This window comes from Cyprinus carpio, chromosome A20, assembly GCF_018340385.1.
Source record: "Cyprinus carpio isolate SPL01 chromosome A20, ASM1834038v1, whole genome shotgun sequence".
Classification (NCBI taxonomy): Eukaryota; Metazoa; Chordata; class Actinopteri; order Cypriniformes; family Cyprinidae; genus Cyprinus; species Cyprinus carpio.
This window is the reverse complement of record NC_056591.1, coordinates 16,001,377-16,029,233: the sequence shown is the minus strand read 5'-3', so window position 1 is coordinate 16,029,233 and position 27,857 is coordinate 16,001,377. Positions and strand designations below refer to the sequence as shown.

At 37.4% G+C, this 27,857-nt stretch overlaps 1 protein-coding gene across 4 annotated transcripts in view; it reads left to right on the top strand.

Moving 5' to 3' along the window:
• The window catches only part of LOC109113555 (ryanodine receptor 3-like), an 82,615-nt gene that overhangs the window by 21,564 nt on the left and 33,194 nt on the right, over positions 1–27,857 (top strand). For 3 of the 4 annotated variants that reach the window (XM_042777812.1, XM_042777816.1, XM_042777813.1), the window contains exons 2-36: positions 1,397–1,516; positions 4,303–4,401; positions 5,223–5,243; positions 7,365–7,439; positions 7,767–7,845; positions 8,517–8,629; positions 10,255–10,354; positions 10,451–10,544; positions 10,716–10,790; positions 11,377–11,533; positions 12,390–12,554; positions 13,775–13,896; positions 14,043–14,223; positions 14,308–14,443; positions 17,016–17,111; positions 17,415–17,533; positions 18,347–18,480; positions 18,588–18,829; positions 18,944–19,136; positions 19,554–19,770; positions 20,140–20,244; positions 21,686–21,789; positions 22,070–22,153; positions 22,235–22,394; positions 22,485–22,629; positions 22,714–22,916; positions 23,156–23,330; positions 23,481–23,689; positions 23,782–24,009; positions 24,220–24,380; positions 24,549–24,708; positions 25,180–25,266; positions 25,352–25,578; positions 25,746–26,562; positions 27,637–27,837. In XM_042777812.1, coding sequence (XP_042633746.1) covers positions 1,397–1,516; positions 4,303–4,401; positions 5,223–5,243; positions 7,365–7,439; positions 7,767–7,845; positions 8,517–8,629; positions 10,255–10,354; positions 10,451–10,544; positions 10,716–10,790; positions 11,377–11,533; positions 12,390–12,554; positions 13,775–13,896; positions 14,043–14,223; positions 14,308–14,443; positions 17,016–17,111; positions 17,415–17,533; positions 18,347–18,480; positions 18,588–18,829; positions 18,944–19,136; positions 19,554–19,770; positions 20,140–20,244; positions 21,686–21,789; positions 22,070–22,153; positions 22,235–22,394; positions 22,485–22,629; positions 22,714–22,916; positions 23,156–23,330; positions 23,481–23,689; positions 23,782–24,009; positions 24,220–24,380; positions 24,549–24,708; positions 25,180–25,266; positions 25,352–25,578; positions 25,746–26,562; positions 27,637–27,837 — 5,604 coding nt within the window. The remainder of the gene's footprint in view (positions 1–1,396; positions 1,517–4,302; positions 4,402–5,222; positions 5,244–7,364; positions 7,440–7,766; positions 7,846–8,516; positions 8,630–10,254; positions 10,355–10,450; positions 10,545–10,715; positions 10,791–11,376; positions 11,534–12,389; positions 12,555–13,774; positions 13,897–14,042; positions 14,224–14,307; positions 14,444–17,015; positions 17,112–17,414; positions 17,534–18,346; positions 18,481–18,587; positions 18,830–18,943; positions 19,137–19,553; positions 19,771–20,139; positions 20,245–21,685; positions 21,790–22,069; positions 22,154–22,234; positions 22,395–22,484; positions 22,630–22,713; positions 22,917–23,155; positions 23,331–23,480; positions 23,690–23,781; positions 24,010–24,219; positions 24,381–24,548; positions 24,709–25,179; positions 25,267–25,351; positions 25,579–25,745; positions 26,563–27,636; positions 27,838–27,857) is intronic. The other variant, XM_042777814.1, reaches the window with a different exon arrangement.

The window sequence follows — 27,857 nt, the reverse complement described above, 5'->3', positions numbered from 1 at the left end:
TTTAATCCATATAAACACCAAACATTCCATAAAAAAAAAAAGTGCTCAGCTGTTTTAAATATTGATAATCAGTTTATATATATATATATATATATAAACAAAGAACAGATAAGCATATTTTATATATATATATATATATATATATATAAACAAAGAACAGATAAGCATATTTTTTAAATGTTGTGCACAGAATTTGTGACAAAATGTACATATTATAGTGTTTTCTTTTTTGTACATTGGCACTATTGCACATACAGTACAGGCTTATTTGTTTACATCAGATGTTGGTTTGGCATCTGCATTATGCTACTAGGTTCTGATCTGTTTTACTGTCAGAGTACCAGAGTTCCTGTTGTCATTCTTCAGTTTTAGCATAGCTTAGACAGCAGAGTTAGACAGCCCACTTTAATTAGCATAACTCAAGCCCAAATACACACAGGTTATTATGCCTGTATTCAGAATGCTGGATGTTCTTGCTAACTCTCATCTCATTAACGTGTCTTGAACCTGATGGATGAAATGTAAAATATGAACTTATGCACTATGACTGTGTTAAGGAATTGTTACAGCTCTGATGGTGTTCATCAGAACCATGGCAACCATCAGCTAGGATTAATGAGATACGTGTGCTGGCACACTAGAAAAGGAAACACAAATGAGACAGAAATCAATATATTCCTACTCGGAGAGATTGAGGGTGTACAGAGATTCATTGTGGATTCTAATGACATAAGTGTCTCCACTCTTCTTCCTTCCATCCAGTGACAGTTTGAGATAATTTAGCTGTTACATCAATAAAATGTATTATTTATTTGTTTATGAGTTGATATGAAATTGCTTTTCAATTACATTTCTTGAGAAGTTCAGATTTTCTTTATAAGTGCTTTTTTTGTATCTGTAGCTATTTTTATTTGTTTAGCTATTGATAGCCATTTTATCTATCAGTATTGTTGCTATTGAACATTGTGTAACTGAAATGTATAATGTTTTTCAATGGTAAAAAACGTTCTCATTTCCCTTTTAATATGTGACTAACTATAAGTAATACATTTTTAGACTAATTCCCCTGAAAAGTGTTTTAATAGCACTGGGGCGCTATTAAAAAAAAAAAAAGCTACTAACCACCCTGACACAACAACAGTAGCTCAGCCAATGGTGCGAGTTTGGGGTGGGACTATTTGTTTGGCTGGCCAATGGCAGGTAGGGGGAGTGGCTAGGAAACATGTTTGAAAACAGACCTTATTTTTGCTGTGCTGTTTGGTAATGCTGGTTTCACAGAAAGACACACTTTATCTTCAAGTTGTGTTGAATTTTTTGGTCTACATTGAGTGAAAGTATTTGGTGTGTTTTTGCTTTTAAGCATAAGTTAAATAATAATTTTTTTTTGTCCTGGCAGGATGATGAGGTGGTACTGCAGTGTGTCGCCGCCATTCAGAAGGAGAATTGCAAATTCTGCCTATCAGCAGAGGGACTCGGCAACCGCCTGTGTTATCTAGAGCCCACATCAGAGGCGAAGGTAAAGCCCCATGTGTTCTGAGAAACTAATCACTGCTTCAATATCTCTAAACCTCCCCACACAAACCACAATGCAGAGATTGAAGCAAAGCGGTTTAGAAAACACCTTTAATTTGGTGCCTAGACAGCTACAATATAGAAGTGCATAATATTACACAATATGTTTTTTCTTTCAGTATGCTGATTTAGGAATGTTTTAAAAAATGTAGCTCTTGAGAAAGAAAATTGCATGGTTAAAAATACATGTAGAGTGAAACAAGGAGACTTACAATGGTTCAAAAATGTTTGCCTTTGATATGTTGTCCTCTAGCAATACATCAAATTAATGGGAAGAGATTCATGTAGTTGAAAACCATGGCAACAGCAATTGATCCTAGTGCTCTGCACCATATTTTCCATGCATCAGGAGGCAAGGCAGTAGAAGCTGTGTGGGCATCTATATGGTTATGTGCAGTGTATTTACTGAGCCTGACCTTGGTCTTATATTGTAAAAATGAAGGTGGATAAAGATGATAATCTTTCTGTTTTCATATAAAGTATTGGTCTTCTTCATGCATATCAATAAATGCTTATGGATTCACTTGCATAATGCATAATGAATAACCCTCAGTGACATCTGCTGTAATTGCCTGAGTGACGTAGAAGATAAATAAATAAATATATATATATATATATATATATATATATATATATATATATATATATATATATATATATATTTGTATATATGTATGTATGTATGTATGTATGTATGTAAAATACTAAAATAAACTAACAGATTTTATAATTATTTGATATTAGTAACAATAATATTAATACAAATATTATTTAATAATTGTTTAAAAAATTAGATTAATATATTTACTCGGTGCAACATAAAACATCCAAGTGTAAGATAAAAAAAAAAATGTCAGAAAAAGAAATAGCAAAATAGAATCACTGAGGATCACCTCCTTGTGTCAGTATTTTGTTGAACCACCTTTTGCTTTAATTACAGCCTTTAGTTTGTTGAGATTTGTCTCTACTAACTTTGCACATCTAGACTTTGCAATATTTGGCCACTCTTCTTTGCAGAACTGCTGAAGTTCAGTTAAATTTTATGGTGGTCGTTTGTGGACTGCAGTCATTAAGTCTGGGCTTTGATTAGGCCATGCAAGGACATTCACCTTTTTCTCCTTCAACCACTGTGCGCTTGGTTTTGCTGTGTGCTTTGGGTCACTGTCATGTTGGAACGTAAACCTTCTTCCCATTGACAACTTTCTGGCAGAGGGCAGCAGATCTTCCTCAAGACTTTGATGGTATTTTGCCCTATCCATTTTTCTTTCTATCATGACAAGAGCTCCAGTCCCTGCTGCAGAGAAACACCCTCATAACAGGACATTACCACCTCCATACTTTACTGGAGGAATGCTGTTATTTGGATGGTGGGCTGTATTGGATTTCCGCCAGATATATTGTTTGGTGTTTTCAATTTCCAAGCTGCATTTTGGAAAAGGTCAGTCGTGACTGCATGTGGCCTTTCTTGAGGACTGTCTTTATTCTTGCAGCCATTCCATACAAGCCACATTTGTGGAGAATTAGTGATGTTGTTGTCACATGAACACAATGACCACTCTTCAGAGCTTCAGAGTTGCTGTAGGCCTCTTGATAGCCTCTCTGACCAGTTTCCTCCTGGCTCTTTCATCCAGTTTGGACGTCCTGATCCAGGGAGGGTCTGTGTTGTATCAAATACCTTCCACTTCTTAATAATAGACTTCACTGTGCTTCTAGGCATCAATAAAGCCTTTAAAATGGTTTTTGTATCCATCTCCTGACTTGTGGCTGTCCACAACTTTATCCCGGAGATCTTTTGACAGTGCCTTGCCACCCATAGTTGATTGTTTGCTTCAGTTGCACAAAAAAGGAATGAAATGCTTCAGGAAATCTCTTTTCATGTTGAACTCATCAAAATGACCACAGTTATCACAGCTGAACGTCAAATGGCTTTGTGTGCCATTGAGAAGGTGATTAGCTACACCTGAGTGAGTTTACAAGTGATTTTTAGGAGGGGGAGATCCTTTTTCCAACTCAGTGATTCTGTTTATTTATTTATTTATTTTTACATTTCTGACATGTTGGTGTTATATCTTGGATGTTCATTTTATATTATTTTATATAATTAATCACAGTGTATGAGTTACATTCCTTTGAATAGAGTTGTGTAGAGGGATTTTTGACCTGACTGAGACGTGATACTTCTATAGTATTTTCTCTTTGTATTTTATGGCTGCAGATGGCTTTCCCCAGAGGCATCTGTCATGCTACTTAGCACATTCTCCCCACTTTAATGTCATATTAAAACCTGAAAGGGCACTGGTCACCATAAGTCATGGCTTAATTGTTAATGCAAAAGGGAGATATTAGTAGGAAAAGGGTTTATTAAGTATACACTCGGTAAGACTGTACATGACTCAGACTCTAGTTATCAGAAGGTGACAGAATGTTCACTTCCTCAGGATAGCTGAACCAGACAGTCAAGGGGCTTTAAATAGCAGCCTGATAAACAGATGCAGGGTGGGAGAAGACTTCTCTAGACCAAGGGTGGAGCTCACCACTTGCCCATGTTAATCCTTGCTGGCCTCTCAAGCTAATCCTAATGAACACATATCAAAAACAAAACATCTATTTGGGACTTATGAAGGGCTTTAATTTATAAACATAACCACTCTACCAATTATGTCACTTTATCTATAATCAAAAGACAAATAAGCAACAACACACACACTTTCTTTCTCTCTCTCTCCACAGTACTTTCCTCCTGACCTATGCATCTGTAACTTTGTGCTGGAGCAGTCGCTCTCAGTGCGGGCTCTACAGGAGATGCTCGCCGGGCAGAACGGTGAAGGAGTAAGTAAACAAATCACAGTTATTACAGGGTTACTATGCTGAATATATCTTCTACTAAGAATACTCAAAACCTTTCACCTTTGAGTGCATTTCAATGTCAATAGGGAAATATAATGGTGCACTTTCATGGGAAGACAATATATATATATTGCTAAAACTACTCCATTGACTGTAGTTCTTCTGCATTCTATATGACCTAGAATAAGTTATCAAGAATAATGACACTGATATTTTGTAGTAGATAAATCACAACTAAAATTCAGGTTTGATTTGGAGAGTTTTAGGAATTAATAATTAATAGGAATAATTGCTTTAGATAATGATAGTAATGCAAATCCATTATCCCTTAATCATTTAAACATCTACTTACTAACCAATGCAGGTGAGGTATGTATTGTCATAAATGTATAAATAATCGTATACTGTCATCTTTTTAATGTCTATGATAGTATGGTACCTCACTTACACCTCTTCATATACCAATTATACTCTCACACTCCCCTATAAAACTTAAAATTATTATTTTTTTGTCTTAGTGTTTTTTTTTTTTTTTTTTTTTTAATAAAAAAATGTACTTCACAAATGCACATTTTACTGAAGTGTTTTTGCTCATGGGTTGCCTCATCATTTGGCATCATTCAGTTGATTATATCCAGTATCCAATCAATATTTTATTTTTATTTCTAAAAACAGTAGCTAGAGTGAGTGTAATTAATTAATTTGGTGTGCAGAGAGACATAATGAACTGAATGTGCTAAAGTGGTGAGGGTTTTCCAGTTGCCTTTTTTAATCATATCTGTATCTTTGTTCATCATTGCAAGAATCCTGATCATGAGCATTGGGTATGTTCACAACTTTTTGACCAACAAGTATGCATGAATGTCAGTCCAAATTATGTATAAAAATGTAACTTACATAATTACACCTACTGCTCCTTTTTGAGCATCCCAACCACTTTAAATAAACTGCATTTTTAATTGTGCTTTAACTCATGGCATAGCTAATACAGTTCACAGAGCTAACCCTGTCAAAGAATCGAGGTCTCTGTCCTTTATCTCAGCCTTGTCTCCATGTCTTCATTTTTATGTTATGATTGAGAGTGTGAAAATGTTCCTCTAGCCAAAAGAAGATGAATTAACTTGTCAAACCTAGAACCTAGTGGCCCTGAATTATGCAAATCCCAAAATAAAATCTACTGGCTAAGCATGTTCTGCACAGGGCCGGTTGAATGCTTTATTTGCCCTCACTCCAGCTCAAAATGGCATGCTTGATATTAAATTTTATTGCAGCCTTTTGAAATAAGATTGTCACAGTATATATTTTATTGGCTTGGTGCTGTGTATCTGTTGCGCTAACATTAATGTCTGAAGAGAATACGTTTTTGGAGAAGCATTATGCAGCAGAGTTACATACTGTACCATACAGTAGTGCACTATAGAGATCCATACAGATGCGTGCCATTTCTTTAATGAATTCAGTGTTTAATGCCTTTTTGTTTGAGATGTGAACTGTGTTTCTTCTTGCATTTGAACTCTGGTAACAGTCAAATTTCAGGAGTACCAGTGACGAGGAAATGATCTGGAATGCCGATTCCAGAACGAATGTTGCTTGATATGTTTCATGATTTAGATTTTTTGATTTTGATTTAGTTTTCTTCATTTTTCTGGTTTCTTCTTTGGATGCTTTGCTTCTTTTTCATCTCTGAAATAGTATAGTAGTGTACTATATACTACACTACCGTTCAAAAGTTTAAAGTCGATTTTCACAGTTACAAAACACAAAAGCTGTTCCTTTGAACACTCTATTCTTCAAAGAATTCTGAAAAAAGTTATATCACGGTTTTCACAAACATGTTAAGTTAGTCAGCTGTTTTCAGAAATGATAATAAGAAGAAATTTGAGCACCAAATCAGCATAATAGAATGATTTCTGAAAGATCATGTGATACTAAAGACTGGAGTAATGGCTGCTGAAAATTCAGCTTGGCATCACGGAAATAAAGTAATTTAAAAATGTATTAAAATAAAATTTATTTTGTAATAAATTTTAATGATATTTCACAATTTTTCTGTTTGTGCTGCATCATTTCTGTATTTGTTATCAAATAAGTGCAGCCCTTGTGAACATAAGAGACTTACTTCAAAAACAAATTATACCGACCCAAAACTTTTGAATGATAGTATACATCTTTTTTTTTTTTTTTTTTTTACATCAAGATGCTTTCTTGATCTTTTTTATCAACAGTCCAGAGATCTTGCCATTTTTAGTGGGCTGACAACCGGAAACTGTCTAGAAGTGGCAGTTTCTGGTTAAATGTGGAGCTAAACTGTGCAGTATCACAGTGACTCAGCCAAGGACTGTTGTTTATCATCTGATGTATCAGCAAGACAGCAGGCATACTCTTACAGCAACAGCTGGGAGTAGGAAACACATGTTTAAACGTTCCTCTTAGTCAAACTCATTCGTTTATGGACTATCGGTGAGGGGTTCAAATGGTGTTCAAATCTAAAAAAATATGGTGGTCAAATGTAGCAGTAATTATTATCGTTGATCATGAAAGATTAATGAACCGTATCAACAGGTGCAGACTTCACATGTTTTACCTGAGGTTCTACATTATAAATATCTTTTTGAATTAAGAGAAACATCTTTTTCCCCCATGCACTCAGAAGCTTATAAGACGGGTAAGTATATTTACTCTGTTCCTCTCTTTCTTGTGGGCCTTTTTAGGCTATTTTTTTTTCCACACACTCCTTACATTTCCTCATCTACGGTACAATAATGAAATTTTGTTCTCGTTTAACCAACTGAACAAGAAATCTCCTTTTAACATCCGTCCAGCATGTTCTTCCCATTGTCAATGTTTCTGTTTCAGTGACTCTTTATTTTAGCAGTGTCTATTTTGTCCATGTCTCTGAAGCCTTGCCTTGTGTTCCTAACAACATTTTACTGTCCCTTCTGTAGGCAGCACAGGGAGGTGGACATCGGACACTGCTTTACGGTCACGCCATCCTCCTTAGGCATTCCTTCAGTGGAATGGTGAGAATGCACCACACAGATTGAAGCAGTGGGGAGACGGATTAGGCGATCTGTCACAGCTTACGGCTCACACACTGCAACTTCATGATCAAGGACTCCCTACAGTATACTGGGGGTAGATGGGGAGTAGTGAAAATGCTTTAACATCACGAATGACAGGACGGCTTATGTTTGAATTATCTGTTTATATTATAGATAAACATTAACTATAAAGCTTGAAGCTTAATGAACTTGTTTTTCTGGGGGTCTTTACCCATGATGCAGTGCTGCAGATATTTGTTATGATTTATTAGCAGAATTTACACTTGTTTCCTTGTCTTCCCACAGTATCTGACTTGCCTGAAGACTTCCAGGTCTCTGACAGACAAACTTTCTTTTGATGTTGGCCTTCAAGAGGATTCAACTGGTAACAACATCAGTGTTATTCTAGTATTAATTATATACTATTTTAGTATTTATTAATATTTTGAAATGGCTTTTATTTTTTATGTTTTGAATTTTAATTTAATTTTATTTATTTTTAAATAAATGTTAAAATTTTTGTAATTTTTAATATTTCTATTAGCTTTATTTTTTATTTAGGTTTTAGTTATTTTAGTACTCAGTACTAATTTAATTCTATTTAGTTTCCAAAGCAAAATTTCTCATTTATGACAGGTAGTTTTTATTTTATTTTATTTTACATTACATGCTCTGTATAGGTGGGCGTCATGGGACTACATCAATAAAAAATGGACAGTCTTCATTTTTGAATGAATGATTACTTTAAGGCCTCTTTCCAGCTGTGATTGACATTTGAACTGTAGGTAACAGATGCACTGCTAGGACTAATTCCCAAGCTTCCAAATTTAAACACAGATATCTTGCTATATTTGTGTATTGTGTCACCCAGAATAGAGGAACATGAATATCAGTATCAACATCTAAGTTTGTAAACACCCGAAAGGTCTTACAGGTGATCTCAATTCATCAATGTCAAAGGTTGATTGAATCATTGACAGCTGTAGGACATTGATAATCTGTCTCTTTATTTACATCTAATCAGTTTCTTCTAACTGATGATATGTACTATCAAAGGGGAAGCTTGTTGGTGGACAATTCACCCGGCATCCAAGCAGCGGTCAGAGGGTGAGAAGGTGCGCATTGGAGATGACCTCATCTTGGTCAGCGTATCCTCTGAGAGGTACCTGGTGAGTACCTGGTGTGTTTGAGGTTAAAAGAGCAATGCAGCAATTTCCATGCAGCTATTTCCATACAACATCAAGTCATAGTGAGCATGTCTTTAAAGTTTCACTAAAACACTAAAATAGTCCATCCGACTCATGTACTTCTTCACATCTTCTAAATGCACACAATAGCTTGTAAGTAACAGACAGATTTTTTTTTTCTCATCCAGAATTCAAAAATGGTGTTTTAGTTTGTAATGTTGTATATTGTTTCATGTTTTTTTGTAGCTTTACAGATGTGGTCCTTACAAACTACCGTTTTATGGAAAACTTTGGGTGATCTATTCTTTTTAATGGACTCAGGCCCCCACATTCAGTGCTTAAAATTTCCCAGATAATCTTTTAACATTAAGCAATGCAAATATATGGTACATACAGTAGGCTGATAGTCTCTAGAAAAAGAAAAGAACGAGTTCCATAATTTCTCATTATAATTTCATTTGTGTCTGGCAAGATGGCTTCACCAGATGTGCTGACAGTTAATATACCTCTTTCATACAGAGGGAGACCATCAGGTTTAATCAAGTTAGTTGTCATGGTGACGTGCTCAGTCTTCCAACAGAGCACTCTAGATGTACAGGAGGAGAATAGATGCACTGAGAGACAAAAAAAGGTTTTACCCCATACTTAAAGCCCACGTTTCCGGAGTATAGGATTATGTTTGACTGACAGGGTGCAAATTATGGGTAATTTGGGGGGTCTAATACCCCTAATAAAGGTTTTAACCCCAACAAAATTTGGTGGTCTTATGAAATACAAGAACGTACAACAATTTCAAATAGCTCTTTTCTATTTTAATACATTTTAAAATGTCATTTATTCCTGTGATGGTAAAGCTGAATTTTTATCAGCCATTACTCCATTAATACCACATGATCCTTCGGAAATCATTCTAAGATTCTGATTTGCTGCTCAAGAAACATTTATTTTTATTTTCAATGTTAAAAACTGTTTTTAGAGTCGCTTATGAATAAAAAGCTGAAAAGAACAGTTTATTTGAAATAGAAATATTGATAAGAATGTAAATGCCTTTACTGTCTCTATTGAGCAATTAAATGCATCCCTCTGAATAAAAGTATTAATTTCTTTTTAAAAATCGTACTGACCCTAAACTTTGAATGGTAGTGTAATTTGACACATTACATAAGTCCTTTCAAAATTCCTCAGAAAGTCCTCAGAAGTTCATACCCCTGAAGTTCATTGTGTAATTCAGATACTGCCAACATAAACCTGTTTTGTTCAGGTCAGTTGCATTGTTTTTGTTCCAGCTATGAATTACCTTAAGTCTCTTGAAAGGGGTTGCAGAGTTTGTAGTCCTGGGAAAGACAGTCGCTGTTTGTGTTTTCTGGACAGTAATCTTTTAAACACAGATTTGTAACTCAGCTGCTGACAGCACAGACAGGCTGGCAGCATTAAGGCCACACGTCAGCATCTCTTTTCCTGTTCTCTTTTGCTATAGCTCTTTCTCTCTGTCTACCTCACTCTCACTGCCTTTCTCTTTTTTAGATTCTACAAGCTTATTCAAGCAAAAACACGCATGCATTAGTTAGTAGTTCAGTAAAACACTTGTGTCTTTCCCTCTTTTGTAGCACCTCTCCATCTCCAATGGAAGCATACAAGTGGATGCCTCATTCATGCAAACACTGTGGAACGTTCAGCCTACCTGCTCCAGAAGCAATTTGGAAGTGGGTGAGTTAAAAAATCTGTGACTTTTGTCTTGCTGTACTAACTTTTAAAAGCACAGTTGTTATTAGAAATTGTCTCACTGTTCCCTTGTCTCTGTAGGATTTCTTTTGGGTGGTCATGTGATACGGTTGTTCCGTGGCCACGACGAGAGTCTCACCATACCAGGATCCGAGCAAAGCCAAGAGCAACAGAGGTGAATCTATCTATCTATCTATCTATCTATCTATCTATCTATCTATCTATCTATCTATCTATCTATCTATCTATCTATCTATCTATCTATCTATCTATCTATCTATCTATCTATCTATCTATCTATCTATCTATCCATTGGTCTGATAGAACATGACATTATTTTCTACAGAGTGGTGAACTATGAGACCGGCAAAGGAGGGTCCAAGGCCAGGTCTTTGTGGAGACTGGAGCCTCTTCGAATAAGGTGAAATCAAACACAAACGTACCTTCTGGTTCACGGACACACACACACACACACACACACACACACACACACACACACCCTCAATACCATGACTTAGGTGCCCTTGAGCAAGGCACTGAACCCCCAACTGCTCCCCGGGCGCCGCAGCATAAAATGGCTGCCCACTGCTCCGGGTGTGTGTTCACAGTGTGTGTGTGTTCACTGCTCTGTGTGTGTGCACTTCGGATGGGTTAAATGCAGAGCACAAATTCTGAGTATGGGTCAACATACTTGCATAAACATCAAATAAATACAACTTTCAAAAAAACTGCCTTTGGGCTGCAGTAAACTGCAGTCAATTTTTGATTACCCAGACTTGTTCCTCCTATGTCTTTTCCAACTATGCCCAAAATGGTAGTTCAAAGTCGGGTCAGTGAGCAGTGCATCTAATCCATGACCATGACTATTAGAAAATCTATCTAATCTTCTGCAAAGGCCTGTCGATTGATTAAGCATTAAAATGGTTAACAACTCATATTTAATAGATTGTGTGGAAAATGAAAAAGATGCATACTCACAGGGGAGTCTTTTTTTTCCTGAATTGTAGCTGGAGCGGGAGTCACATCAGATGGGGTCAGCCCTTCCGCCTCCGCCATCTCTCCACCGGCTACTATCTGGGCCAGACAGAGGACCAGGGCCTGATACTGCTGGACAGAGAGAAGTCTGACACCACTGCAACAGCCTTCTGTTTCCGGTCAAGCAAGGTTTGATCCATTTATTTTAAAGTTGTCCATACATTAAAGGAATAATTTAAACTCAACCAAAACACATGTGGCATTGTTGATTACCAAAAAAAAAAAAAAAAAAAAACCCTGGGCAACAATGAGGCACTAAATAGTCCATCTGTAAATGTTAAAGTACCCACTGTTTCAATAGTGGAGACACAATATAGTGAATGTGTTAGTGTAGTGTGGGAAAAATTACTTAACTTTCATGTATAAAAGTTCATCCAGTTTTGCAACTTTGTTACCATACAACATGATGCCTACAATGATTAAAAATTATGAGAACAACTTATAGCTTTAAAAGATTTTTTAATTTGATAAAATAATTGTTTTATAAAATTATAAGCTTCCGTTGTTAAATTCTCAAAAATTGTCCACTGTAAATGCCTCATTGTAATTTTTGATTTTCTTTGTGCTAATTAACATTATGACTGTTCTTACGTGTACTGAACCAGTAACATTTCTTAAATTTAATTAAAAAGTTAAATAAATCAGATGAATCAATGACTTTCAGAGCTACACCACATCAGCTATTGGACAAATTGGCTTGATTAGATTGTAACCCTGCTAGTCAGTTAATAGACTCTGTAATTGCTACATCTGTTTCCCAATTACTAATCTTCAGTGCATTATTACTGTATATTGGAGTTTCATTAGCCTTCCTCTGCTGCAACAAGCCGAGAGGTCACAAACCCAGCTGTCCTACTGCCTATTTTATATCAATAAAACTTAAAATAGGCTCACTAAATTATTGACTGTGACTGTGCAAACTGAACAGATGACAATAGTTGGCACAGAAATGGCAGGACTCATGCGATTTGACTTCCCTTCGCAGGAAAAGATTGACTCCGGCCCAAAGCGTGATATTGATGGTATGGGGGTCGCAGAGATCAAATACGGCGATTCGGTCTGCTTCATCATGCATGTGTCCACGGGCCTGTGGTTGTCCTACCTGGCGCCTGATGCCAAAACTTCTCGCCTGGGACCACTGAAGAGAAGGGTAAGAGTTAGTGTGCTTGTGCTATTTTGTCCTAAGAGGCCGAAGCTATCTCTGAACTCCCTCTCCAGGTTACAATTACATGATTACAACAACTTTGTATGGCGCATACATCTTTAATAACATCATGTGTATTAAGTTATGATCCCGTTAAAGATTATGGGGCTCACAGGATAGTCTAATGTTGGCTCAAGCTTAACAGCTCTGTGTAGAGTGTAGGACATATGAGGCCATGGTTTAAATGTGATAATGAGGTAGACATGGTGACAGCGTGTTTTTGGGGAGTGGTCAGGATTACATGTTCACATGGACTGCACATCTTTCCAGCACTGTGGTATGCAGCTTAGCTCTGGGCTAAAGGCCAGAAAAAGCTTTCCACCTTTACGCACAGCCAAGTCAGCCAAAGTCGTAACTTTGGTGACACTTGGTTCGATTTTCACTTCGAAAATATTGAACCACTCTTTTATTTTTTTGTAGCTTATGAAGTCTGCTGGACAGACTCTGCCTTTCCTTTGAGGAGGAGTTGCCAAGTTGAAGATAAAACCCAAAGGCAGTCGCTCCAATTTCATTAGAAAAGAACTGATAAATGCAATATAACAACCAGTATTGACTAGTACACTTTTAGGATGTGTAGTAATCACAAAACATTAAGCAATATTTTCAACATTTTTAATGATAAGAAATATTACTTGAGCATTAAATACAGGATATAAGAATGAATTCTGAAGGATCATGTGACACTGAATACTGGAATAAAGGCTGCTGAAAATTTACCTTTGCCAGAACAGGAGTGAAATGCATTTTAAAGTATATTAAAATATAAAACACTTATTTTAATTTGTGATAATATTTCATAATATTACTATTTTGACAACCTAAGATAAGAGACTTCTTTAAAAACTTTTTTAAAAATCTTATCGACCCCAAACTTTTAAACAGTAGTGAATTAAATGCAAAGATGATGATGTTTGTCCTCTGTCAATGTACTGTTGCATTATACTAGCAACACTGGTGATGGATCGAAATGGGATTTAAAACGGCCAGTGCTGATACAGATACAGTATCTACAGATAAAAAACACTGACACAAAATTAAAAGAGACTTACAAAACTCTGAGACCAAATTTAAAATCTGGGATGCAAAATTTAATTAAAATGTAAAAAAACAAAAAAATAAATCAGACTGATTCAAGATAGATTCCAAGTCATTTACGATGTGTGCAGGCTGTCCTGTCTCCTGAGGGCCATATGGATGACGGGCTGACTCTGCAGCTTTGCCAGCACGAGGAGTCCCGGGCGGCTCGCATCATTCGTAATACCACCCGCCTCTTCACTCAGTTCATCAGGTACAACAGACCCAAACTCACTGCTCAAATGCAAACGCTTGTCCCATCGTAAATGAGAGCCATTTGAAACAAGAATACCACAAGACAGCATTATTAAATTCCTAATGTTTAATATGATCATTTTAACATTATTATCCTTTTCTCAGAGGTCTGGATGGTTTGAATGGGGAGAAAACAACAGAGGTGACACTGCCTGTGTGTGAAGTGCTGCAGACACTCGATGACCTCATTGTGTACTTCCAGCAGCCTGACTCTGAACTCGAACATGAGGAGAAACAGAGGCAGCTCCGATCTCTCATCAAGCGCCAAGATCTCTTCAAAGAAGAGGTGAAATACAACTCAAATGTGTCTTATTAGACTTATGATAATACATGCAAATGAACAGGCTGACACTTATTGTGATTATTTTAGGGAATGCTAACCCTGGTCTCGCACTGCATCGATCGCCTAAATGTGTACAACAGTGCCGCTGAGTTTGAGGAGTTAGCAGGCGAAGAGGCCGGAGAGGCGTGGAAGGACATTCTCAACCTCCTCTATGAGCTTCTGGGTAAGAATTCAGTCACATGTCCACAGCCTTCAGCTGTTCACAGAAGGTGATGATGGAGAGACATGACAGTTATTAGAGGCAGTTAAATAGCAATTCTATTCTATTTTATCACCTTGTTGTTGAAGCTCAGCCTGATTTATGGAGGGCAAGCATACAGTTAGAAAAAGAGGACCTTGTTCAAGACAGAGATGAACACTCGAGTTAGACCTGAAATGACTTCAGACTTGACTGAACTTGACAAGAATATTTTAAACACAACTAGAGTCTTTTACCCTTAAAGGGTTAGTTCACCCAAAAATGAAAATTAGCCTGTGTTTTACTCACCCTCAAAGCTTTCTAGGTGTATGTGATGTTCTTCTTTCAGACGAATCCATTCGGAGTTATATTAAAAATAGTCCTAGCCCCTCCAATCCTTTCAGTGGGGCTAAGCGGGTGTTGGTTGCCAACAGTTCAATAGACGTGAAATAAAGTGCACGCATCCGTAATAATATACCTTTTAATATAACTCTGATTGGATTCTTCTGAAAGAAGAAAGTCACATACACCTAGGATGCTTTGAGGGTGAGTAAAACATGGGCTAATTCCCATTAACATATTTTTCTTTAAAATACAACAATTGGTAAACAATTTGTAACTTGGCAGACTTTTATCATAGTATTTGATGACGTATGTGTGTGTTCAGGTTTCAGTAATCATAGTGCAAAAACTGAAGCTTCAGATAAACATTTTGATAATCTCTAAACATTTATTCAGATGCAACACCTAATAAAAGTAATTATGTCTACTTACTGTCTTTTATCTGCATGATTGCTAATGTAATATTAATTTTATACAGTAGTTCAGTAAACAGTAAGTTAATATTATGTGAAATTTTGGGCGGTATATTCTCAGCAAAATTGATGTGTGATTAAATTTTTATTAATTAGATCTAGATTAGATTAATTAGCATTTAGTAGATATATTTTACATGTATTTTTGTATCTTGGATTGACTCTGTTTACAGTATTCAGATAGACGAAGACAAGTTGAGCTAGAATCCTAGTAGTATCCTTGGAACATATTTTTCTTTAAAATACAACAATTGGTTAACAATTTGTAAATTTGTAAATGGGAAGTCGGATTTTTAAGGATGAGAATTTATTTGCAACAATTAATGAAATGACTCCATACTTGGCTTGGACTCGTGATAAAAGACTCCAGACTTTACTCTGACTCCAGCTTAAAGACTTCAGACTTGACTCGGACTTCAGATGAAAGACTTATGGACTTGTCTGATTCAAGATATTAAAAGTTTAGATCGAAGCAAAATAGTTTTTAAATCTTATATGAAGACAATTTCATTTCTGCTACTGTTTCCAATTTTCTCCTGAAGCATTTTTTAATACTGCTTCTTTATACAGAGTGCTGCAGAGACTACATATTTTTGTAACCCAACACAAAAGTTGGCATCATCCTGGTTCCCTCGACAAAAAGCCAATAGGATTTTTGTCATTGGCTTTTGCAGAAAATAAGCTCTGAGAGCAACAAAAGTATATATTTCATAAACATTTTGGTCATCAAGATAATCTTCACAAATGAACACTTGAATTTTAAAGCCTAAATACAAGAAGTAAAATGCTAAAGTTAGCCTATAAACAAACTACACCACGGGTGCTCTATTTTAATGTCACCACCACTAAGTTTGCGACAACACTATTTAAAAATTTAGAAGCTGGAAATTTTTTCCCAGAAAAATTATTATAAACACAACGAGGCTGTAAAAGTGTAGATGAGATCTCCTGTTTGACGTGATCATGTTTAATGTTCCTCTGCAGTCCAGTTTAGCCAGTTAGAAGCAATCGCCTTTTTCAAGAGAGAACTTTAAAAATCATGATTGGGGTAATTCTGATATTCTGATAAAATATTTTGTATTGTAGAATAAAATATGAAAATATCTTGAGCTTGTGTTAACCACAGACCCATTCAAAAAACATTGGCTTTGGGGCGATGGAAAGTCATTGGACTCTACAGAACACTATTTAGCGATTGAATTTTGCATGAAATTGTAACATCACATAAGGATCCAGTGAGCGTGAACGCTCTCCTCGGTTCACCTTGACTGGCCTGGCATTTATCAGCGCCCCCATCGAGGCTCGTTCTGAATTTTGCTCGTTCTGAGTTGTTGAGGTCACCCTCGAGAGGCGCCGTGCTGAGTCTGTCTGGCAACAGTAGCATGATACATTATGCTGGCGACAACAGCCAGTTTTTAACATCTCCGTACGGATGCATTTGCTGCCTCAGGAAACGGCTCTTTTCGTTTGGGCTTCAAAACTGCCTAGACAATCTCACCACAAAGTGCGTTTAGCTCTGGGCTTGAATTTGATTAATTGCTCTCTGGGAAATATAGTCTAGTTTAAGATTACTCCCATTTAGTATTTTACTCAGACCGGAGGTGCATTCATTTCAAAATATCACCACTTAGGTGGGGAACCTTGTGTGAAGGATAGCGAAAGGGATTTGCAGGTGTTAGAGTGAGGTATGTTAGAATAACGGTGAAACAGTGAGCTTATTGCCATTGATTTTTGTCCATTAGCCGCTCTGATTCGAGGCAACAGGACCAACTGCACACAGTTCTCTCGCAAGCTGGATTGGCTAGTCAGCAAGCTAGAGCGACTGGAGTCCTCATCAGGTAAATACCACTATACCTCAAATCGGACACATACATTAGCACTGATTATAGAGGTGTTATTAACCAGTCTGTCTTACGTAGACACAAACTTAGCGATCAACCATCAGCATCTGCACAGATCAGTGATTTTAGCTCAAACTCCGTGTCACAGCAGTATTACAGATTCATAGCAGCATGTAGACAATTTTCATTAAAAAATCTATAGTAATTTGCTTAAACAACTCTCTGCTATCTGATTATATAATGCCTTTATCATGCCTTGTGTTTACTGCAATGCAATATTAATCAAGCAATTCTATACAGGCATTTTAGAGGTGCTTCATTGTATCCTAATCGAGAGTCCAGAATCTCTGAACATCATCCAGAAGGCCCACATCAAATCTATTATTTCTCTGCTGTACAAGCATGGACGCAACCACAAGGTCAGCATTTGCCTTTTCTACAACACACACACACACACACAAACACAGATGAGTGTGGAATATAAAGGATGTTGCTGACCATCCAAAGCATTAAGATGGAAACTTATACCTGCTGCAATGAATACTATAAATATTAGATGAAGATGCAAGAAAATGCCATTTTTACCAGTTACATATATAAACCCTCATATCTACCTTCCATTTAGTGTTTATTTCTGTATTATGGGGAAATATAGACTACCGTTTAAAACTTGATGGTTGGTAAGATTTGTAATGCTTTTGAAAAAAGTATCTTATGCTCACAAGTCTGCATTTATTTATAACAAAAATGCAGTAAAACTGTTTTAATATATCTTCATTGTCACAAGATCCTTCAGAAATCATTCGAAACATAATTTTTAAAACATTTTTAAAACATTCAAGGGTTTTAGGTAGGGTGACCATTCATCCTCTTTTTCCTGGACATTTTAGGCAATTTTGAAATCCCGGCCAGGACATGTCTGGGAAAAAGAGGACATATGGTCAACCTAGTTTTAGTGGTGCAAACATGCAGACATTTTAACAAGGGGCAGGTGTCTGCTGGTGTAGACGCCTGCTACTTGACTTGAGAATTTCTCTGTCTTATAAAATGTGGGTCATGTAAACTTGTAAATACATTCTAGGAGCAGCACAGCATGTTAGGCTAGCAAACACTCTCAAGTATGCACTTGAGAATATGCAGGCATAAGACTTGTGTGTAGGGAAAATGTGCACTATAAAATGAGTTTAAAGCAATAACAGCATTGTTAAAATGTCTCCTGTACTCCCTTGCAGATTCTAGATGTTCTCTGTTCCCTGTGTGTCTGCAATGGTGTGGCTGTGAGAGCCAATCAGAATTTCATCTGTGACCACCTGCTTCCCAGGAGAGACCTTCTGCTCCAGACACGATTGATCAATGATGTCCAAAGGTAGACAAACCAAACACACACACAAACACACACACAATTTTCTTAATCAGTGTGTTTGTTTTTCCACTAAAAATACACTCCAACTTGATCTCTGTGTTTTTTTACAGTATAAGACCCAACATCTTCCTGGGCATTAGTGAGGGCTCGGCACAGTATAAGAAATGGTACTTTGAGCTGATCATTGATCAAGTAGACCACTATGTGACCAATGAGCCCACCCACCTTCGTGTTGGCTGGGCCACCACCAAAGGCTACGCCCCCTATCCTGGGGGTGGAGAGGGCTGGGGAGGAAATGGTGTGGGTGATGATCTTTACTCCTATGGTTTTGATGGACTTCATCTGTGGTCAGGTACATTTAAGATTGTTTTACCCATGTTCCTCGCTGCCTGATCTAATATGACATTATGAAAAACACAAATATGAACATGATTTCATCTGAATAATTTCTCTCCACATCTGATAGGGCGAATCCCACGGGCCGTGGCCTCTATTAACCAGCACTTGCTGAATTCAGATGATGTTGTGAGCTGTTGTCTTGATCTCGGAGCCCCTAGCATGTCTTTCCGTATTAACGGTCAGCCTGTTCAAGGCATGTTTGAAGACTTCAACATAGATGGCTTCTTCTTTCCCGTCATCAGTTTCTCTGCAGGGGTCAAGTGAGTTTCTCTAATATAAAGAACCCTACACTGATTAAGAGTTTCAGTAAATAGCAAGAAGCAATATGGTTAGATTTTTAGTTTACATGTATTTTAATATTAATGAGGGCAAAAACCTGAAGCAATTGTTCAACATGTTATTCTACAAATTTACTCTGAGCATAGCACTTCTGCAGTGATTGTACAGGAGTTGTGCTGTGTGTCAAATGAACCCTTTCTTCTTTTGCGCTGTATCTGCCCTAAAGCACATTATGTTCAATCAACAGTTACAGGCCATTACTCACTTGACTTCTCAACCAACTTCAAACAAATTAAGTAGCACCAAGACTTTTGTTGGACAACCCAGTGTTGCTATTAGGATTAATCAAGTAATTGATCATGATTTTAAATGCCTTCTTTGTGTTTTTTTCTCCTCAAGGTCCGTTTTTTGTTGGGTGGTCGCCATGGAGACTTTAAGTTCCTGCCTCCAGCAGGCTATGCGCCATGTTATGAAGCCCTGCTTCCCAAAGAAAATATGCGTGTGGAGCCTGTGAAGGAGTATAAAAGAGACCTGGAGGGAGTAAGAGATATGCTGGGCACCACAGAGTTCCTGTCCCAGGCTTCCTTCATTCCTGTTCCTGTTGACACCAGCCAGGTGAGATATTATCAGTAACTGAGTAATTCACCATGTTTTTTCACTCTTTTCTACCTGTTCTCAAGTTCTGCCAGGGCTTCACAATTAATCCAAGATTAATCAAAGCTTTACTATAAAAATTATTACTACTACTATTATTTTATAGCGAAAAGTAATAATTCTTATGTTTAAAAAAAGGATTTATTCTTGTTATTATTACTATTACTACTATTATTAAATACTTGTTTTTATTTTACAATGAAATATATACAAAATAATTATTATATTGTTTACAATTTTTAATAATTTATCTGATTTATGCTGTTCAAAAGTTTAGTGACATACAAGGCTTAGCATATATTGTTCTTATTTTGTTGTCATGTGACTCAGATTGTCCTGCCTCCGCATCTGGAAAATGTGCGGGACAAGTTAGCTGAGAACATCCATGAGCTCTGGGGCATGAACAAAATAGAGCTTGGCTGGATGTATGGCAAGGTAGGAAAACATTTAAGTGGATACTATAACAAATACTACACAGCATTATCAGAATTTCTCAGCAGAATCAAAATCATTTCTGTATGACACAAGCAGAGATATTAGTTCCTGTGGCTCAGTGGTATAGCATTGCGTTAGCAGCACAAAAGGTTGTGGGTTTGATTCCCAGGAAACACATGTTAGGTAAAAAATATTAGCCTGAATGCACTGTCTGCTAAATGTATTAGGATAATTTCTGCTGTGTGACTTTAACTACTGGAGCAAATCAGAGGAGGATCACTGAAAATTGAGAATTGAGAGTCTTTGGCTGCAGCTTAAATGAATATTTAAACATCCCAAGTAGCAACACAGCAGATGGGGATACAGATCCCATTTTCAGATAGTAAGGGCAAAAGGAAACTACTTTGATCCGGTTTATGCCTTTCACTGATCGCTGCAGGAGAGTAACTCCAGAAATTGCATAGCACAGTGAAAAAGCTCTCTGATGACAAAGCTTTGCAGTATCACAGTAGTTAAGACAATCTTAATGAGCAGCATGCTGTCCAAGAGCTTGCCAGAAAAATTAATTATGGTTGAGTGCTGCCTTTACTTCTGAGGCCGGATCTTAGCATTTATTAAGAACAAATATTTCAATGATTAATCAGATTTTAATAAGACTTAGCTGGCTTGAGGTGGCATTGTTGTGAGCATGTGGGGTTACAGGACAAGAGCAGCTTGGCAAGCAACATGCCACTTTCCTTCTGCCAACATTATTCAATCCTAAACGCTTTAGCATTCTCTCTCCCATCACATCAATCTAAAACGCATTACAGGTCATGAATTAAAGAGCAGGATTAGTATTGGAGTGTCTGACTTTAATCATATCTCTGCTCTTTCCAATTCATCCCTATCTCAGCACTGATAAATTATTTCACCTGTAGAAAACACTAGTTAGAAACACTAGTTAAATGAAAAAATATTCTTATTCTCATACAAAAGCATTCTTATATGCTGATTTGCTGCTCAAGAAACATCTCTTATTATTATCAATATTGAAAGCAGTTGTGCTGCTTAATATTATTTTGGAAACATTGATAAATTTTTTCACAATTCTTTGATGATTAGAACATTCAAAAGAGAAGCATTTATTTGAAATATAAATCTTTTAGAAAACATAAATGTCTTTACTGTCACTTTTGATCAATTTAATGCATCATTGCTTAATAAAAGTATTAATTAAAAAATATATATGTTACTGTCCTCAAACCTTTGAACGGTAGTGTATATTAAACATCAGCTAGTGTAAAAAGTTAAAATCAGTCTCCTAGTAGATGTACAGAATAATAGGCAAATATTAAATATTACTTCTCTGTGAATGTTTTTACTTTTATAAATGTAGTATGCATTGCATTTTGTCGCATTTTGATTTACAGGTAATTTGAACATATTTGCTATTTTTCAGGTCCGAGATGACAACAAGAGACAGCACCCTTGTCTTGTTGACTTCTCTAAACTGCCAGAAACAGAAAAGAATTATAACCTGCAAATGTCAACTGAAACTTTGAAGTGAGTATATTATTAAAATGCTTATGGTAATTAAACGTATGTCAGTAAATATTAATGAGCCGTGGCTGTAAAATTCATTTTATTCCAATAGACTCTCTAGACTCAGCAGTATTTCGATCAAAATGCAATAACCAGCTCAATGAGGTGTTGAACAGATTCATTTCTTTTGATAAATATTGTAATACATTACTTGACACTTCGATTCGCATCTTTCATAATGTATTGCCCGTGTTGTTTTGCTGATCATTTGCTCAGTTTTCTGAAAGTTATTCTCTTTCAGGACCCTGCTTGCTTTGGGATGCCATGTTGCACAAGTCAATATGAATGCTGAAGACGACCTGAAAAAAACGAAACTCCCCAAGAAGTAAAACCAAGTTTTAATACTGTAAAATATTTGGCCTTTTCTGTCCTAGTTCTTTTCTCATTTATATCCTCCTTATTAAAGCTACATGATGGCAAATGGTTACAAACCTACACCACTGGACCTCTCTGATGTGAAATTGACACCTGGTCAAGAGGTTCTAGTTGATAAAATGGCTGAAAATGCTCATAATGTTTGGGCTAAAGATCGCATAAAACAAGGATGGACCTATGGTATTCAGCAGGTAACAATCTCCTGTTCATTAAATGTAAAATGAACGTCCTTATTTTTCCATAAAGTTGTGTAACATCATCTCTTCTGCATTTTATTCGAAGATTTGAAAAACCGTCGTAATCCTCGTCTGGTGCCATATGCTTTATTAGACGAACGCACTAAGAAATCAAACAGAGACAGTCTTCGAGAGGCCATCCGTACTCTGGTTGGATATGGATATTTCATAGACCCACCTGATCAAGAGAGTGAGTTTTAATGTTTTTATATATATATTTAATTGTTCATAATTTTCCCTTTCCTAAAATTGCACCCATTTTTCCATTCTGTAGCTGCTCACACAGAGAAGGAAGGCATTGAATCCTTCCGTCTCTTCCGTGTGGAGAAGACCTACGCTGTGAAGACAGGGAAGTGGTATTTTGAGTTTGAGGCGCTTACTGGAGGTGACATGCGGGTGGGCTGGGCACGGCCCGGATGCAGACCTGATAAAGAACTAGGACTAGATGACCAGTCCTTCGTCTTTGATGGCTACAGGGTGATTATCTGATACTGTCACGTTGGTCTATTTTGTTTTTGTTTTATGCTGGTACAAGGTACAAGTGGAGTTCAAAACATTTCAGTCTGGATTCAAAACAAATTTAAAATGTATAGAACATAATAGAAGTAAATAGAATAGAACATAATAGAAGTATATTCTGATTAATCTAAATAATAATGTTTGCTAATATTGTTTTAGTCAATGATACATGATTTGAATCTAAAAATGACTTCCAGGGCCGCCGGGTTCATATGGGCAGTCATTTCTTTGGGAGGACGTGGAATAAAGGAGATGTGGTGGGCTGCATGATCAACATGGAGGACAAATCCATGATATTCACCCTGAATGGAGAGATCTTAATCACCAACAAGGGCTCTGAGCTCTGCTTTGCCGACTTTGAAACTGAAGATGGTAAACAGACAGTTATCATCATAAACACAAAGCATCTGTAATATATTATATATAGGAAAATCACATATTATCAAAATGAAAGTAAAGGAACAAGACATTAATTTTCTTTTATTGATACAAATTGATACACACTGACCTTTGTCACCATAGGATTCATCCCAGTGTGCAGCCTGGGTCTTTCCCAAATTGGCCGCATGAATTTAGGAAAAGACGCTAGTTCTTTTAAGTACTACACTATGTGTGGCCTTCAGGAGGGCTTTGAACCCTTTGCTGTCAACATGAATCGAGAGATCACCATGTGGTTCAGCAAACGCCTGCCTACATTTGTTAATGTACCAGAGGACCATCCCCATATTGAGGTACATACAGAGGTTGTGAATTACTGTATCTCTTTTTACTTTCTTGAAAAATACTGGGATGGATTCTGTAAACTGCATCTTTTTTTATTTAGGTTACTAGAATAGATGGGACTGTGGACACACCTCCATGTCTAAAGGTAACACACAAGACATATGGGACCCAGACCAGCAATGATGACATGGTCTGTTGTCGTCTAAGCATGCCTGTTGAGTTCCACTCTGGCCCTTGGAAGACAACTGATATCAATGAGGTGATCGCTGAGGACCAAAGAGCCAAGAAGGATGATGGAGGCAAGATTGATTATGGCAGCATTACAAAGGTAAAAAAAAAAAAAAAAAAAAAAATATATATATATATATATATATATATATATATAAATATATAATATATATATATATAAAAAAAAACAACACTAACTCTTGACACTTCTTCTCACTTACTAAATGCTAACCAGTGTTTTCTTATACATTGAGAACAATACAAGAACCTTAATATAGTACTCATTTGACTTTTGATGTACTTGTGCTTGCACTTCTACTCTGTGAGAGTGTTTGCTGGACAAGATCCATCGTCTGTTTGGGTGGGCTGGGTGACACCAGACTACCACTACTACAGCAAATACTTCAGCCTCAGCACAGTTCGCACCGTCACTGTAACACTGGGAGATGAGCGGGGACGTGTTCACGAGAGGTCAGTTCAAAACACTGGTTCACACTTCTAAAAGAAACTCCAATATTTCAGACTACTGTTGTTTTCACACAGCTATTTTCACAGTACTCCAACATAGATTCCAGACATATTGGAAATTTCTCCTGATTGAATCTGGTTGTTGTCTTTTCGTCAACTCTTTTAATTCAGTGTGAGGAGGAGTAATTGTTACATGGTCTGCGCTGGTGATGTTGTCAGCGGCTCCACAGGCCGTAGTAACACTGATCTGGAGATTGGGTGCTGCATAGACCTGGCCTCAGGCCTGGTGTCTTTCACTGCCAATGGCAGAAATCTGCCTACTGCATACCAGGTAATCTCAACTCCTAACCTTTATACATACATGCTACTCTTTTCACAATGTATGGATATTAGTATAGTAGGGATGCTTGCATATTCTCATGATCACTTGCTGCGTTTTTAGTAAATTCCAATCTAATTTTCTTTTTAAAAGTTGGGCAAATTATAAGGGGTTTTATTTCAATAAAAAAGTAAAGCATCTAGAAGGTAATTCCCAACTTTGGGTTGATAGTGAGACTTTCTACAGAGCCAATAATGGATAGTGCAATGTAGCTTTAATGAAGCTCTGTGCTTTTCTATTCTTAGTTTGCCTAAGGCTCTAATTTTGAATCAGACTCATAATAGCAAATATTTAAAAGGCTGTATCATGTCTGAGGAGTATGGATTTAAATTAATCCTAAGTAATGTGCAACACTTGCTTGTCCGAGTAGAGCAAGTAAACCTATCAGAATAGACTTCATATGTTTCTTCTGCCTTCTCTTAGGTTGAGCCTAACACTAAGCTCTTCCCTGCTGTGTTTGTTCAACCCACGAGTCCCAACCTCTTCCAGTTTGAGTTTCCAAAAATCCCAGTAAGTCTAAACAATTAATGTTTTCAAGTTCCTCCATTTCACACATTATAAGTCACTGACATGATCTGCATCAATCCTCACGCAGGATGCAATGCCCCTGTGTTCAGCCATCTTTAAGAGTTTACAAAGAAACCCAGAGCCCCAGTGTCCTCCTCGGCTGGATGTGCAGACACTTGTGTCTGTGCTGTGGAGCAGAATGCCCAACACCTTCCTGTCGGTGGAGACGGCCCGTGTGAGTGAGCGGCATGGCTGGGTGGTGCAATGTCTAGAGCCCTTGCAGATGATGGCTGTTCATATACCAGAGGAGAACAGGTGATGCATTACTCATACACTCTGTTTTCCACATGCAATGACTGGCAACTTTGTGATCCTGGGAATGTAACCTTTCATTGAAATAAAACCCCTTACGTGCTCATTTGGCTCCATGCCAGCTGGCTTGAATGAAGATCTTAACCTACTTCCTGTTTGCCACACTGTAGGTGTATCGACATCATGGAACTATCAGAAAATGAAGATCTACGGCAGTTCCACTATCACACTTTAAAGCTCTTCTGTGCCCTATGCGCCCTGGGCAACACCCGTGTTGCACACGCCCTCTGTAGCCATCTTGACCAATCACAGCTCTTATACACCATTGATAATCAGTACCTGTCTGGTCAACTGCGTGAAGGCTTTTACAATGTCCTCATCAGCATTCACCTGGAGACGGCCAAAGAGGCCCATTTCATGATGAACAATGAGTTTATAATCCCAGTAACGGACGAGACGAGGAGCATCCGCCTCTTCCCTGACGACTCTAAGCGTCACTCTCTTCCTGGCGTAGGCTTGAGCACTTCACTTGCCCCTAGTTTCAACTTCACCCCTCCATGTTTCATTACCCTCAAGCGCGATCAGCCTCTCCTCAGCCCGCAGATCCCCCTGGGTATCCTCAAGGAGAAAGCCATCAGCATGCTTACGGAAGCCGTGCAGGGCGGAGGCGCCCACATTCGAGATCCTGTGGGCGGAAGCGTTGAGTATCAGTTTGTGCCGATTCTCAAGCTTATTGGCACCCTGTTGATAATGGGGGCGCTGACCAGCGAGGAGGTGAGGACCATCCTGCTTCTCATTGACCCCAGTGTGTTTGGGGACCGTAAGGAGGAGGAACAGACAGCAGTGGCAGAACAGGGAGCCGAGAAAGAGGAAGCCACCAGTAATGAAGAGAAGGCTGTGGAGGCTGGGGAGGAAGAGAGTAAAGAGGCCAAGCAGCCTCCTAAAGGTCTACTGGAGAAAAGCTTGCCTGAATCAGTCAAACGGCAGGTGAGTAACTTGTTATCTTGTTCATTATGATCTGTCATTTGCATTCATATTATTTTACAATTAATGGCCATATTGTGGTTAAGCCGATAATGTGAAAGTTGTTTACAAGTTTCCTTTGTGATTAGTGCACTTGCTCATGACTTGCTGATAACTTTAGACAGAAATGTAATTTATTTTATTTATTTTTAAATTATCTCATTAATAACTCATAAAACTCATTAAGGTTTCTTTTTTTTTAAAGTAAGAAATAAAAAGTATGATGATGTCGTAATTACCATAATTACTAGATGACCTGAACCCAAATGTTCTGCAAGGAGCTGTTCACATCCTCAGTATTGGAATAATCCATTTCTATGGCAACACTATTAACGCCAAAATGAATATGTGTAATTAAATAACCAATAGACAAAACATTATGCAAATGTTTTATTAATACATTTTTAAAGTTCATTTAACTTATTTAGCAGGAGATTGGTTCCAGCTCTACACTGGCTCTATGCTTATACTTTCATATTAATCTTGTCATTATTAAAGGGGTCATATGATGCGATTTCAAGTTTTCCTTTCTCTTTGGAGTGTTACAAGCTGCCCTGTAACACTGCCCAAATGTTCACACAAAGAAAGAAAGCTAACTTTTTTTCTCGCTGTTGCCACTGGCTATTATTATCTGGTTATTACAGTAATTTCATGATAATTGATTAAATTTACCTTATAATTTCGCCCATCTTTATTTGGACATGCACAATGTTTAAGCGCAGTGAATATTGTAAATCCCAAAATAATGATTAAATGGCAGTGGTCTTATTCACATTTCTGAAAATCTAAATATTGGCTTAATTTGTTTATTCCAATCAGTGATATTTACATGATTCTTGTGCATTTAACCAAGGTGAGTGAGTATGAATGAGTATGTGAACTATAAAATCTTCCTGTGGAGGTTTATATTTCCAACCAATTTTTAGGCCTTTAACCTCAACTGTACCTCTAAAACATCATTACCAAGATATATGTGGTTCTTACTGAATATATGGGTTCTTATTAGTGATCTTGTGTAATTGTTTGTTTGTTGTGCAGATGTGTGAACTGCTGCACTATTTCTGTGACTGTGAGCTGAAGCAGCGCATTGAGGCTATAGTGGCCTTCTCAGATGATTTTGTGTCCAAGCTGCAATACAATCAAAAGTTCCGCTACAACGAGTTGATGCAAGCCCTCAACATGTCAGCTGCTGTCACTGCCAAGAAGACAAGAGAGTTTCGTTCACCTCCCCAAGAGCAGGTATGCCTACTTCATAGATC